At 41.5% G+C, this 15563-nt stretch overlaps 1 protein-coding gene across 8 annotated transcripts in view; it reads left to right on the top strand.

Annotated features, from left to right (window-relative positions):
* SEC24B (SEC24 homolog B, COPII coat complex component) overlaps positions 1–15563 on the top strand; it is a 100321-nt gene that overhangs the window by 19562 nt on the left and 65196 nt on the right. For 6 of the 8 annotated variants that reach the window (XR_005599128.1, XR_005599129.1, XM_039540611.1 and 3 more), the window contains exon 3: positions 270–452. Coding sequence is in view for 5 of the 8 variants with exons in the window: in XM_039540611.1 (XP_039396545.1) it covers positions 270–452 (183 nt within the window). In the remaining 3 variants the exon portion in view is untranslated. Of the gene's footprint in view, positions 1–269; positions 453–10801; positions 11151–14242; positions 14386–15563 lie in introns of those variants that run through there. The other 2 variants (XM_039540614.1, XM_039540615.1) reach the window with 2 other exon arrangements.

Here is a 15563-nt window from a genome sequence, read left to right as displayed (position 1 = left end):
TACAGTTTCTTCTTTAGTTGTTGGTACAATTAATATTCAAAACAGTAGTCTCCATCTCAGTGGAGTGTTTACTTAACAGAATTGGTGTTCAACTGAAAAAACACATTTTTCTCTTTCTCAGCAATCTAGCTGTTTAAAGCTCTTGTTCTTTGAAATACTTTATCTTAGGAACTCTGAAACCAGCATTAAGTTAACTGTTGTCTGGTATTTGTGCAATTGTCTTCGCTAACGAGTAAAATGTTATCTTCCTTTTTCACTCTGTTTTTCAGTTGGTATCTTAGATTCATCGCATCCTGTAAACCAGAATGTTCAGTTTACCAAGCCTGGTGCAGAAACATCTGTAGTTTCTTCTGCTGTGACCTCTTCAATAAGAACACCTGTTGGAGACCACTTAACTGAACCTGCCTCTGTGCCTTCCAATACACAGCCATCAGAATCACTGCTTCAAGAAGGTATTAAAAGCAAGAGGAGAGTTAGCTTATTTTAGAATATATAATAGTGTCTTAACTTTTAATATTTATCAAGGTTTTAATATTTTTTGTTTTATTTTCCATTTTTTTTCCTGTTGACAACACGTATCTGACAGTGAGCATGTAGAGCAAGTCTCTGTTTTGTCTTTTGATTTTTTTTTTTTTAAAAGCACAATTTGGATTTTTTTTAAATAGACCTATTTGCAACTTGTCCTACATACATTTATGTATAGTGGGGATTATAGTAGGGTTTTTGCTTTCTGTTGAAACGCCTCAGTGGTTGACTAGCGCCAGGGCACCCCTTGCTGCATTCTTTCAAAATGCTGTGCACCATTATCTTGTGTCTGCATTTATTCTGTCTATTCTCCTCTTTTTTGTTTCCATTCTCCTCTCACATTTTTTTTTTTTTTTTTTTTTTTACCTTTTTGCTGTTTTCATTTTTACTCCTCTCCCTTAGTCATTCCCGGCTATTCCAGTTCCCTAATTCGCCAAAAGGCCATGTGCTGTTTGGGTAGTGTGCATCCATTGGTGACTCTGTGGGATCTGGTCACATGCTGTTGCTGCTGATCTATGTTTGAAAAGCAGACCTAAAAAAACTTGGGCTAGGGAGCTGTTTCCTGAGCCTGTAGCCCTCTATAAATTGCTCTTGTGGCAAGCTGCAATAGGGACTGTTGTAGGAGCAGGGAGATAAGCTGTCAAAGAAGCTTCCTGGTGCTTTATTCAGGGCAGCACCTTTGTAGTGGGGAACTGGAATGAATCTAGGCTCTTGCACAGTCATCATCTTCACTGATTCTCAGTGGTCCCTTCTGGCTTGCCTTCCAAGTTGTAAAACACTACATTATGTATAGATGGAGATTCCAATTTCCATATTCTTTTTTTTACACATTTGCAGTGTTTTCTCTTGGCTACTTTAGTGCTCTGTAACTTCCTACAAAATAACATTTTAATATATTTGTTTAAATAGTGAATACATACATTTGAGCAGATACCAGTTTCAGTTACAATAAAATATGTTCAGGTCTAAAAAAATTCTCTTTACATACTTGGCTCTGATACAATGTTTTCATACGTAGGTCTCAAAGCCCTTTTGTAATCTGTGTTATAATCCCTATGTTTATCAATGAATAAAAAACCTAGGAAAATCCATTAAAGTAATCTATTGTCTATCAACCAGACTTTTATCCCCCAAACATGCAGAGATTAAAACTATTCATTGTTTGAAAAGTACTATCCCTACACTAAATCTTTTTAAAATCATTACAGAAAGTGATATTTGTGGAAATTGATTCGCAGCTGCCGTTTGGTTCTTAAACAGTTTTACAGCCATGTTAAGTAGCTGAACAGAATTTAAACCCTACTGCTGAATGAAATTTAATTGCAGTATAGACATGCTAAATGGAGTTTGCTACAGCACAATGTTCCTTAATCCTCCTAGGTAGTTTCACAATAATAGCTGTCACATACAAAGCGCGTGCAGAGTCTTTGCGTCCAAACCAGGGAGAAAATGTGATATTGCATATTTAAATGTATATATTTATCTTAATGTGCAGTATTCCATATATACATACTAGCAGTGATTTGTATGGACAATACAGACATTTGATGCATTCTATACAGATCATTGCAGGTATTGCTGAATACACAGCTAAATGTAAACATCTTCATAAATTCAGTCTCTGAGTGTATATAGCACAGTTGGATAGTCATACTTTCAAGACAGAGATGTCCAAATGGTATGATACCAAGGCCCTTTTAAATTTGTTAGGAGCCTGAGGATTCTACTGATTGCATATATTTGTTTTAATTTTATCAATAATAAATGCACACAGTCACATTTCTTGTACTTGCATCTTCCTTGATATAGGAATAAAAGATGTTAGCATTCACCAGCAATAGAAACCTGTAGTTGATCAGCGTTATCCTCCTCATTTACAGGTTCATTCCAGGTCTCTGAACAGCTGCAGTTAAGACACTCTTGAAATATTTGTAGTAGTGATTATTTGAATATGGGATCACATAATACTTTTTTCTCCCTCTCATTTGAGAGGGGATTCTGCCTATAGTACAGATGAGTATAAAGCGTCTCAGATTATTTTTTAGGTTTAATAAAGTGTCCTCTTCCTCATGGCATGTGCCCACTCAGGGTTACTATTTTACCTTGTCCCATGGTTCTGTACATTACAAAGTACATCTTATCTCATTCATGTAAAACTGTGTGGATGTTCCGAAGTCTTGCTTAAGTGCTTTGTGAAATTTGACTTATGCTTAAATGCTTTGCAGAAGCAAGTGCTTAAATGTCTTCAGTGGGTTAAACATGAATTTAAGTGTTTTGCTGAATCAGGGCCGCAACTGTGAAAGCCTGTTAAGGTAACTGAATTTTATACTGTTGTATATTTGGAAGCTGGGTTAATGTTGATCCAATATGAACAGGGCTTAAAATAGCAGTGTTGTGAAGATGGTCATAGAAACTTCTATAAACTCAATTTTTATTTTAAAAGTAGAGTCTACAGAATCTCAGTGTAGCTTTTTGGAAGTTAATTGAAGTTTTAACGCTCTAAATGCATGTTTGTCTTGACACAGGCTGTAACACATAGATTAGGTGAGCTGATTTTTGTCCTTGCATATAGTGGGTAAATTTAAATAATTTATGGCCTGCGTAAATTCTCGAATAACAGAAGCTGATGAGTGAATTAAAAAAACAGTTTAAAAGCAACTAAATCTAAGAATGTTGAACGGCAGGATTCATTTTGAACAAATGCAAGATTAATCTTAGTCTTTTAGTCAGTGCCTAGGTACTGTGGTGATGGTTGTATTGGAAATCTCAGGGTAATGAAAAGGAAGACTTGTTAAAAAACTACTTTATAATCTAATTTCTTTTCACTTAATTCTTGTTTTATTTTTGAAACTGCTACTATTAAGAAGCCCAAACCCAGTAATTGTATAATTTACATTTTGGAAATCTTTCATATTGTGCTAGAATAGTCTTGTTTTAGCAACAAAAACAAAACCCTGCAATATAGTATAACTGGGTATTTTTTTGTAAATGAAATATTTTCACATTTCATCCTTGCTCTTTCTCTCAACTTGAGCCTCATTTGTCTGTAAATGTATTGTATGGAACAGTGATGATTAGACTGCGGTTTTCGAGCCACAAGTGGCTCTGTAAAGCGTCTTCTGCTGCACTTTGCAGCACGTGATATTAAAACTGTGTGGTTTTAATTAATAACCAGTTAGGATGCTTTTACCATGTTATTAACCAATTAAGTTATCAACTTGCTCAATCTCTTAATTTATTTGCTGTGAGAATAATACAGTAACTAAATATTTCCCATCACGAAGTTTAAATATGAATAGTACTATAGTAAATGAAACAATAAATTTACACTACTGTGACTCTTTTTGGTAATGTTGATCACTAATTTGGCTCTTGAACCACTCAGGTCTGAAGCCTGGTCTACACTAGGCGTTTAAACCGGTTTTAGGAGCATAAAATCGATTTAACGCCACAACCGTCCACACTAGGAGGCACCTTATATCGATTTTAATGGCTCTTTAAACCGGTTTCTGTACTCCTCCCTAACGAGAGGAGTAACGCTAGTATCGGTATTAACATATCGGATTAGGGTTAGTGTGGACGCTGATCGACGGCATTGGCCTCCGGGAGCTATCCCACAGTACACCAGTGACCGCTCTGGACCGCAATCTGAACTCGGATGCAGTGGTCAGGTAGACAGGAAAAGCCCCGCGAACTTTTGAATATTTCCTGTTTGCCCAGCGTGGAGCTCCGATCAGCACGGGTGGCGATGCAGTCCGAAATCAAAATAAAAAAAGAGCTCCAGAACGGACCATGCGGATGTGATCGCTGTAAGGGCAGGCAAATCCGTTCTATCAGCGCTCCGTTACAGAAGATGAAATTCAGAATCCTTTTTTAAAAATCTCCAGACAGACGCCATAGCAGGGACTCAGCGCACTGCAGCGTGACAAGCGTAACGGAAAGCCAAAGAATCAAATGGACGCTCATGGACTGGAGGACTGAAGCTATCCCACAGTTCCTGCAGCCTCCGAAAAGTATTTGCATTCTTGGCTGAGCTCCAAATGCTTCTAGGGTCAAACACAGTGTCCGCGGTGGGTCAGGGCATAGCTTGGCAATCTACTCACCCCACACACACACCCCCAGAAGCGAAAGGGAAAACAATCCTCTGACTCTTTTACATGTCACCCTATCTTTACTGAATGCAGCAGATAGACACGATGTTGCAGCCGTCAACACCAACATCATCACTCCCCCCCTGCCATGGGTGGCTGATGGTACAAAAGGACTGGTAACCGTCCTTGTCATCAGCCTATTAGCACATGGGGCAGTAACCATGCTGACTAGCATCCGTCAGGTCGATCAAGGGCGCCTGGCCCTAATTTTTTCTGGTGGTGGATGGTGCAATATGGCTGGTAACCATCGTCATCATAGCAACAGGGGGCTGAGCTCCATCAGCCCCCACCCTTCATGTGTAAAGAAAAGATTCAGTTGCCCCTGGACTAGCAGAGGGATGCTGGGCTTCTCTCCTACACACTGCTTAATGTCCTGTCTGGACTATCATAGCAGCTGGAGGCTGCCTTCCCCTCATTTCTCATTAACAAGTCACTGTGTCTTATTCCTGCATTCTTTATTACTTCATCACACAAGTGGCGGGACAATGGTATGGTAGCCCAGGAAGGCTGGGGTAAGAACGGAATGAACAGGTGGTGTTGTTACAGGAGCACCCCGTGTGAATAGCATACAGATCATAATTTCTGCAGGATCTGACACAGAGCAGCTGTGCTCTCTGGTTCTATGATACAGTGGTTATCTAGTACACTTGCCTATATTCTAGGCAGGACTGATTCTATTTTTAGATACCAAAAAGGAGGGATTGACTCAGGGAGTCATTCCCAATTTATTTTTGCGCCCCTGGCTAAGAGCAGCCAGGGGCACTTATGACAGCAGCAAATGGTACAAAAGGACTGGTAGCCATGATCATCTTAGTTCCAATTTATGGAAGGGTTTGGATGGTGCAATATGGCTGGTAACCATCTCTGCTGTCATGCAAAGGCAAAAGCATGCTTCTGTGTAGCGCTGCTGAATCGCCTCTGTGAGCGGCATCTAGTACACATACGGTGAGAGTCACAAAAGGCAAAACAAGCTCCATGATTGCCATGCTATGGCATCTGCCAGGGCAATCCAGGGGAAAAAGGCGCGAAATGCTTGTCTGCCGTTGCTTTCCCAGAGGAAGGAGAGACTAACGACATTTACCCAGAACCACCCGCGACAATGATTTTTGCCCCATCAGGCACTGGGATCTCAACCCGGAAGTTCCAAGGGGCGGCGGGGGAGGCTGCGGGAACTATGGGATAGCTAGGGAATAGCTACCCACAGTGCAACGCTCCAGAAGCCGACGCTAGCCTCGGACCGCGGACGCACACCACCGAATTAATGTGCTTAGTGTGGCCGCGCGCAATCGATTTTATAAAATCTGTTTTACAAAACCGGTTTATGCAAATTCGGAATAGTCCCGTAGTGTAGACGTACCCTGAGTATCACTGGTATAGAACAAAGATTTGAGTGTTTCAAGAAAATCTATTCATGAATATAAGCAAACTCAACTATTTGAGTGGGTTCTCCTTAAAATTAAAAAATTTTAAGGAGAAGCTTTATTTTGGAATTTCTTTTGCTGAAAAATGCCAAATAAAATATCCTCGTAGAATTACCTTCCTTCTCCTGTTTTTTTGTTTTGTTTTTGTTTTTTTGGTCTCACTTTCCTATCTTTGTATTTTGTTATTTCTTACCCCAACCTTTCAATTTCTTTCTCTTTCATTCCCTTTCCATTTTGGTGTGTGATACTTCCTGGAATCCCTCCTTTTTTAATAATACTTAGTTGAGGAAGTATGGCTCTCTTCAGTCAACTTTCATAAAATCACAGAAATTTAGGTCTGAAAGGGATCTCAAAGTCAAGAAGTCCAGCCCCTTGCACTGAGTAAGGATCAAATAAATCTAGACCCTCCCTGACAGGTTGTTGTCCAACTTGTTTTTAAAAATTTCTGTTGATAGGGATTCCACAACCTCTCTTCCAGAGCTTGACTACCTTATACTGTAGTTAGAAAGTTTTTCCTAATATCTAACCTAAGTTGCCCTTCCTGCAGATTAAGCCCATGACTTCTTGTCCTACCTTCAATGGATATGGAGAACAATTGATCACCATCCTGTTCCTTAACATATTTGAAGACTGTTATCAGGTCTGCCCTTTAAATTTGCACAGTTGTTTTAACCTTTCCTCCTACGTCAAGTTTTCTAAACCTTGTAGCATTTTTGTTGCTCTCCTTTGGACTCTCTCTAGTTTGTCTACATCTTTCCTAAAGTGTGGTGCCCAGAATCAGACTCAATACTGGTGAGGCCTCAGCTGGACAACTACCTCCCATGTCTTACATGCAACAGTCCTGTTAATACATCCCAGAAAATTAGCCTTTTTTTTTTTTTTACAACTGCATCACATTGTTGACTGTCATTCAATTTGTGATCCATTCTAACCCCAAGATCCTTTTCAGCAATACTACCACTTAGCCAATTATTCCCCATTTTGTAATTGTGCATTTGATTTTTGTTCCTAAGTGAAGTGCTTTGCACTCGTCTTCAATGAATTTCGTCTTGTTGATTTCAGACCAATTCTCCAGTTTGTCAAGGTACTTTTGAATTCTAATCCTGTTCTCCAAAATGTCCTTAGTCTGTTATCTGCCGATTTTATAAGCATACTCTTTACTCCATGATCCAAGTCATTTAGGAAAATATTGAATACTACTGGATCCAGGACTGATCCCTTTGGAGCTCCTTTTGATACACCATCCCAGTTTGACAGCAAACCACTGATAACTGCTCTTGGAGTATGGTCTTTTAACCAGTTGTTCAGATACCTTACAGTAAATTCATCTAGACTGCATTTCCTTAGTTTGCTTATGAGAATTCCATGTGGGACTATAGAATAAAATCAAGAGCTTTCATGTCTTCTGCTTTCCCCCTATTCACTTGGCCAGTAACCCTCTGAAAGAAGGAAATTAAGTTTGTTTAGTGTTCTTGACGGATCCATCCTGGCTATTCCTTAAATTCCTATTATCCTCTAGGTCAGTGATTTTCATCCTTTTTTCATTTGCAAATCCCTCAAAAATTTTAAATGGAGGTGTGGACCCCCAGGGATTCATGGGCCACAGGTTGAAAACCACTGCTCTAGTTGCTTACAAATTGATTGTTTTAATAATTTGTTTCAGTATCTTTCCAGGTATTGAAGTTAGGCTGACTGGTCTATAATTTCCCAAATCCTCTTTGTTCCCCTTTTTAAAGACAGGTGCTATATTTGTCCTTCTCCAGTCTCTGGGATCTCACTCGATGCCCATGAGTTCTTGAAGATAATTGCTAATGGTTCCAAGATTGTTTCAGATTAGATATTGGATTTGGATTATTAAAGAGTGATTCTGAGCATATATTTCCTCACGGTTTATATGTCCTGCCGCTGCGGACCTCCCAGCTCCTACTGGGACATGTAGTTTGGTTTTGAGGCCCTCCTAAACCCTGACCCACTGCTAGTGGAACACCAGACCAACCAAACTCTAGCTGGTTTCTCTCTTGTTTTGTGTTCCACTCCTCCTCTTCATATCTGACCCCACTCCGGTGGTTTTTATCTTCTGTCTTCCTCACCTCTTGTGTCTTACTAACCTTAATCTGGTTCTCTTCTCCTCTTAATCATGCCTATGCTGCTCATGTTCTTGCTCAGCACTCCTGAACCATTGTAAAAAGAGACTGATGTATTCCTAGTCAGTTTCATTCTGCGGCTCCTGTTGAGCCATGGGTAAAATTTTTGAGAAGCACAAATTCTGGTACTCGGAAGAGGATTTTTCTTTTCTCTCCTCTTTACCAAGTGCACCCCATAACATCAGAGAATAAGAATATCTGAACAAGTTTTTTCCACATTCTAGCAGCAGAGAGAAACCGAAGAGTTCATCAGTTTCATTTCTGTTGGTTCTGCCTGTGTCACACTAGCCAGTTATTACATGTAGGAGCTTCAGCAGAGTGTGATCGTCCCTGTGGGAATGTTAATGCATAGTGTATTGGAAAAACTGGGATACCCTCAGCCTTGCTCTGTTTCTAAACCTCTCTAATATTTTATGGCATCTGACAACTCAAGTTTTCAAGAATGTGCTCACTACAGCTATATGTGGTGAGTCCTTGTTAGGTTGGGGATACCTCTGGCTGATGAAAAAACATGGGCCCTCTGCTAAGCTGACCTATTTAGGAGTGGGATAGATACACAGATTGGTGTTCCTCCAGTGTATCCTGTGGGAATCTAGAGACGTCTGGGATTGATTATCAAGGCTATAGTGGTAAGGAAGCTGCAATCTGTTATTGGGCACCTTAACTTTGTATGCTGAGCGGTGGCCACAGGGTCATTTTGGGCATTTTGCACCAGACTGTCAGCTGCCATTGGGACTATCAAAGCCCAACCATTGTATAAGCTTAATGAAGAGGTGAAGGAGGATTTGGGGACTTGGGAACAGTTTCTGAATCATTTTAATGGAATGTCTTTTTGAAGGGAGGAACGGATTATAGAGGCACAGTTATAGATCATTCGCTCTTACTTTTGATCAACATGAATAACTTAGTACTCAGCACCACAGTTAAAGCCCCTGTTTTACTCTCCGCTGTAGATGACCTGCCGGTGCCGTCTTCTCTCGGTGCAAATGTGAAAGGCTAATGCCAAAGACTGCCTGGGGATGCATGTCCTCTGATGTCTGCAGGCACGTCAGCAGTATACCATGACAATGTATTCAGTCGTAGCTGGTTCTCACCAACCCATCAAAATTACAACCTGGAATGTTACAACTCTTCACAGGTGTGGTTATCAGGTCACTGTCTCATGTGGACCGTCTTGGCATACCAATCTCAGGCCTAACGGAAGCAAAGCTGATAGATCACGGATGCCACAAGGTGGAAGATTAATTACTTCTGTATTCCAGCGGCCCCAACCATTTACAAGGGGTAGCATTACTACTTCGAGGCAAAGCCAAGTCCTTCTTGATAACCTGGATGCCCGGGTCTTCTCTGCTACTTATTGCACATCTTAAACATTGGCACGGTCACCTCGCTATCATAGTAGTCTATGCGCTGACAGAGAAATCTGTTGATTCAGTCAAAGATCTTTTCTATGATCAATTGGAATCTCTAGTACACACCGTCCCCCCACATGACAATTTCGTGATTTTAGGCAACGTAAATGCAGGTACTGGCTCCCTGCGAATTGGGCTTGAACAGGTCATTGGCCATTACAGTTCAGGTACACTCAACTATCAGCTGCTTTCTCACCTTCTGCGCTTCAGAATCTTTCGATTCTTGGGTCATGGTTCAAGCGGCAATGCATACACCAGATGTCATGGATCTCTCACGATGGCATCAATCAGAAGGAGTTGGACCACATCATCACACGTGTCAGGCATCTCTTCAACTCCTGTAGAGTATATCGTGGTGCAGAATGTGCCGCGAAAACAGATCACCACCCAGTGGTTACCTGCATGGCTTTGATGCTCTGACAAGCGAGTAAGCCCTCTGCGATGAGGAAAAAGTTTGACATCGCTGCACTGCTCTGTGGGCCAGGTTTTGTATCAATGTCAGAAATAGATTCTCGGCTCTAGCTGACCTGCCAGATGATCTTGAGGTTGCCTGGTCTCTGTTCACCTCCATCCTCCACCAATCTGCCGAGCAGACAATTGGCTATTAGGCACCTAGCACACTGACCATGGTTATCAAAGGAGGCCTTCCAGACAGTTAAATTAAGGCCACATTCCATCAATGTGGTGATAAGCACACTTGTATTCAGCTGAAGTTAAAGTTCAACACCCTGGCACTCTGCGATCTTGAGGCATATTATAACCAAGTGGCAGAAGATGAGTAGCCAGGGGTGACTTAAAGCTGGCATTCCGCATGATCTGCAACCTCAGCGGTCTAGAGGTAGTTACTATGAAAGGCATCTTGAACGACAGCCAAGGCCATCCAAGTAAATTGGATGACATCCTTTCTCGCTGGGTGGAACATTATCACAGTGCCCTGAATCACCCTCCAGCTGCCGCTTGTTCAGAGCTGGATGTTTTGGCAGCCACTGTGGTTTCAGACCCAGATACTTGTACTGATGCACCAACGTTGGATGAAGTGTGCCATCCGTTAACTGAAAACGGACACTCAGCCAACACTGATGGCATTCTCCGAGAGCTGCTAAAATGTGCTATTGACTCTGTAGCGGAATCACTTCTGGTGTGGAGAACTGGAACCTTGCCAACTGCCTGGAAGCACGGTATTGTGATCTCATTTCATAAGGGCAAGAGACCACACAGTGAATGTCAGAGCTTCAGCCCGATCACCTTGTTGTCCATGCCAGGGAAGGTGTTTGTGCATGTTCTGCTGGCGCATTTGGAGCCCCTGCTACATCAGACGCGTTGCCCCCAACACTCAGGCTTTACGGGGGACAGGTTCAATTAGACATCATTTTGGTCCTCTGCTTGTTGTCGGAGAGTCATGAAGAGTTCAAGAGGCTCCTATGTGTAGCGTATGTCAATCTTAAGGCTTCATTTGATTCAGTTGACCAAGTCACACTATGAAAGGCCTTAAAGGAGGTAGGTTTCCGAAACGCTCTGCTGGACTTGATTAGCAAGCTGCATAATAGAACCACTGCCCATGTACATTTGGGGAATTGGATGTTGGCACCTTTTAAATCAGTATCTGGTGTCAGGCAGGGCTGTGTCTTGGCCCCTGCACTCTTTCATTTGTCGGGCAGTGGATTTTGTAATACAGTATTTTATCAGGTCCATAGGCATTAAGATTGGTGATCTCTCACTCTCAGAGCTTGACTATGCCTATGACAATGTTCTTCTAGTACAGAGCCCCAACAGGTTTTGTGAGGCACTCCAGCAAATGGAGGAGGAGTTGGCTAAGGTTGGCCTCCATGTTTTGTGGTCAAAGACAAAGCTGTAAAATCTAGGACCAAGTCCACCGTGACTCCAATTTCTTTGAATAATGAAACTGTTGAAACAGGCCCCAGCTTTTGCCGTTTGGGTCTATACTCACCAGTTCATTCCAACTCTCACATGGAGATTCTCCATCAGATGGGTATCACAGCGTCTGCCATGGGGCATTTACAATGAATATGGACTCAACATCAGCTCAGCATGACAACCCAGTTTAAGATCTATTTGAGCTGTATCTTTTCGATACTGTTGTATGGTTGCGAAACAGGACACTGTGTGACTCAGACTGGGCAAAGCTCTCCAGCTTTCCACACAAAATGCCAACATTGTATATTGGGCATAAAGTGGAATGACTTAATTTGTAATGCAGATGTTTACGATCGCTCCAGTCTACAGATTACTGGGGCCATTGTCCTCAGACTGTCTTACACTTTTTGGTCTTGTCACAAGAATGCCACAAGACATTCCTGTGACTACTGTTCTTGAATGGCTTGTAACATCTGGGATAAAATTCCACCGACTGGGGTGTGTCGGTGGCCCAGAGGCAGACCCCCTATTACATCAGTTCATCAAGTCTGTTCTGATGTTAGACTCTCAGGCTGTCAAGCCCTTACAGTTGCACAGGAATGGACCAAATAGTGAATGATCACTACAGCTGACTGTTCCACTAAATGTTGAAGAATAATAATTATAGATTCATTCAGATGCATGAGGAGGAATAAGTTTGGAGGAATTTTACTGAGGCGGGTGGTGTGCCCAGAAGGGCCCTCAGATTGGATACAGAAATATGTAGTAAAGAATATAACATTCCTGGAATTCTTTCCCATTTTGGTAACTATAAAGTGTTTAGGGAACGGATTTTGCAAACAAAAGTGCATTTTTGGAGTGACAACATGCAATGATGCATATTCTCAATCGCCAGTCCTTCCGATTACCTAAGGCTCTGAAGTTGGTAAGAGCTTTTGTAAAACAATCTTTAAATCTTGACGTGGTTTTCCGCCAAACCTGTTCCCAGGATCAATAATGAAATAGCCGATGCATTGTCATGATTTCAGGTGGATGAATTTCAGGACCTGGCATCTTGACCCAACAAGGAGCCAGAATGGATGCCAATAGCATTCTGAAATCTTGGCATATGATGGAATAGTACAGAGATTGGTAGCACCACAGCCGTTTAGGGCTGATGGCAGGAGTTTTTAACAATTTTGTGCAATTTCAGAGGAGGGGGAGGGCCTGTCAATGATATTCTGGAAGATCAGAAACTTCAGTACATTGTGTCTGGCATCCTGTGGGCTGGCATCTCTGGTCCCTTCTCATGCCTTACGTGTGCCAGTAGAATAAGGGGTTACCCAGATCCGTGTAGTGGGTTCTTAGTTTGGAGCTTTTTAGTAGCGTAGCCTCAAGACATGGGCCCCAGAGAGGATTGCTGTGGTCCAATCACTGTTCAGACGCTTGGGGATGTGGTGCAAGTTCTCACCCAAATATGCAGAAGTAGACAGGAGTCAGCCTTGTTCAAGACTGCATTCCTTGTAGTTTTTTGGAACTTTTAGAATGAGTGAGCTAGCACTTGGGTCAATGAGGGATACTTTGAAATGGGCTTTGGAGTAGAGGAATTTACACTGGGAGGTACAATCAGTTGTCTTGGCCCTGAGGATATTGAAAACCGTACAGGGGATGAGGTGAGTCCATCATACTACAGGAGGGGAGTGAGGCCAGAATTTGCCCACTAAGGACTTAGAGAGAAGAGACCGATTGAAGAGGGGCCCTTCTTTATTCTTGGTGACGGAAGGCCCCTCGCAACATACCAACTTGTTAGTTTTCAGACAAGGGCTTTTAGGGTTCACATGACTGGTGGCATAATTTGGTCCCCACTCATTCCAGAGCAGTGACATTCAAATGCATATGGGACATATGTGAGAACCGAGGTAGAGAATCTGAACTAATTTTACTGTTTCCAATTTCAGAATCATGCAAATGGACCAAGCAAACAGTAGTGTGGATCTGTAGGTACAATATTGTATACTGGATGCACAAGTGGGCTTTCAGATCATCTGGCAGTTCACATCTGTGTCTAGATAGGGTGGTAGTCCTGAGCTAATGCGGATGACAGAGCATGCTATGGGAACAGTTGATGCCCCTTGTACACTCTTTGGCAGCCCAGGAGCAGAAACTGATTGCAGTTATTGTTCTCTTCGTTGAAAACTATTTGTGAAGGTATAAGGGAATTGAATTGATGCTCAGAGTTAAGGGTGATGTGGTGCAGATCCAGGAGTTTTTCCCTGGGGTGACAATTATTTGGTCTCATATGTTGCAACATAGGATATAGAAGGGGGCCATGAATCCTCGTTGGGTCAATATAATGGGGAGGTATGTGGATTGGGAGGTGGCTAAATTCATATGTAACCAAGGGAGTTTGATAATTTCTCATTGGGACATATCTTAGTGGCACCTGAATTATTCAGGGAAAATTGAGTACACCTGTTTCTCTAATATTAAGGGAGGAATCAGTCAATATCTAGGAGCCTGTCAGGGACAGGGTGGGAGGAGGTAGCCAAGCATACGTGTACTCATTATGTAAGGGATATGGTTATTGGATAAAATGGATTGGAAAAGGATTTGAAGGGAAGCATCACTTAAGAGAGCTGAGTAAAGGGGTATTTGGGGCTCCTAAGTCTGCTACAGTGTGGAGCTGACCACCCTCTTTTTTTTTTCTGTTCCCCCTTAAAGCTGATACAGCCGGGAGTGGCCCTCCCTCCTTTCATAGCCCCATTTTATCTCATATGAGAGGAGGATGGTGGGAGTCCAGCAGCAGGATGGCTGGAAGCAGGTTGGACATTAGGTGGAAATGATTAGGGAAATGCCTGCATTGTACTACTTTTGCCAGGTACTTGAAAATATTTTAAGTGAATAAAATTGCGGCCTAATTAAACCATATCCATAGCCTCCTGTCTTTCTTCTGGCATGGCTGGACAATGTTCTGGTATTTTTTTTGGTTTCTTATTTCCTCTTCCATTGGCTCGGTAGCTGCTCTTCAAATTGTCCCCGCTGAGTTGTATTAAGTATAATTTAAATACTCCTGATTTGTTCATTTGAGACTCTTTTTAAAGCAGAATGATGTGATGGCTAGATTTTGTATTGTAATAAAATACATGTTAATATGGCTCACTGTATAACAGTTAAAACAGTTTGAGTTAGTAATTGAATGTTGTTACATATACACATCATTGTATGTATACATGAATGCCAAGGTGTATATGATTTATCTGCAACAATTTTATGGTAATAATAGAATGTCAAATATATTGTCATGTCTAATATATGGTATACTAGTCTAGTGTAAATTCAGGACTTCTATTAAAAAAAAACAGAACTCTTCAAAACTTTGGAAGTATCTGAGTTAATTTTTTTTAAAGCATAGTAGTCTATTGGGCTGCCAAGAAGAAAACTATGGTAAGTTGCATCTATAAAATCAACAGATGTTCAAGATTTTGAGTACTTGCGTAGTTTGTCAAGTCAGTAGTTCTGCACACACTAAGTGTCAACTGATCAGTACTTAACGTTGCTATACATCACATCTTTACACAATGTATGTATCTAGTGCCTTGTGTATTGTTTGTATTTGTGTACAGTGTCTATTGTATTAAAAACTGTTAGTTTGTAGAATGTTCTGTGGTGATGTTCCTGGTGCTTAGTGCTTTTGAAAATCAGGCCATGTATTTAGGTGCCTAATATGGCCTTATGAGCCTAGCTTTTAGGGCCTCATTTTTGACAATCTTGACCAAGTCAACCGGCACAGTAGTGCTAACACTTATTAAAGTGGCATATCTTGTTTAAAGTGCACGGTAAGAGTGTGATGGGAAACACGGAAAGGTGGAATATGTGTACCCTTATACAGTGAGGCAGTGATATATTTCATTGCTCTTCTTGCTAAACTGCAAAATACTAAAGAATTCGGATGATTCGTTTTTAAAAGGGCAGGTTTGCCAAGCAAACTTATTCTTTCTTTGTCCAGAGGAAAAATGTTTAATTTTTTATATATACACACACACACATACATACGCA

This window comes from Mauremys reevesii, linkage group 5 (genome assembly GCF_016161935.1).
Source record: "Mauremys reevesii isolate NIE-2019 linkage group 5, ASM1616193v1, whole genome shotgun sequence".
Lineage (NCBI taxonomy): Eukaryota > Metazoa > Chordata > Testudines > Geoemydidae > Mauremys > Mauremys reevesii.
The sequence above is the reverse complement of the archived record's forward strand: the minus strand, read 5'-3'. Positions and strand labels throughout refer to the sequence as shown.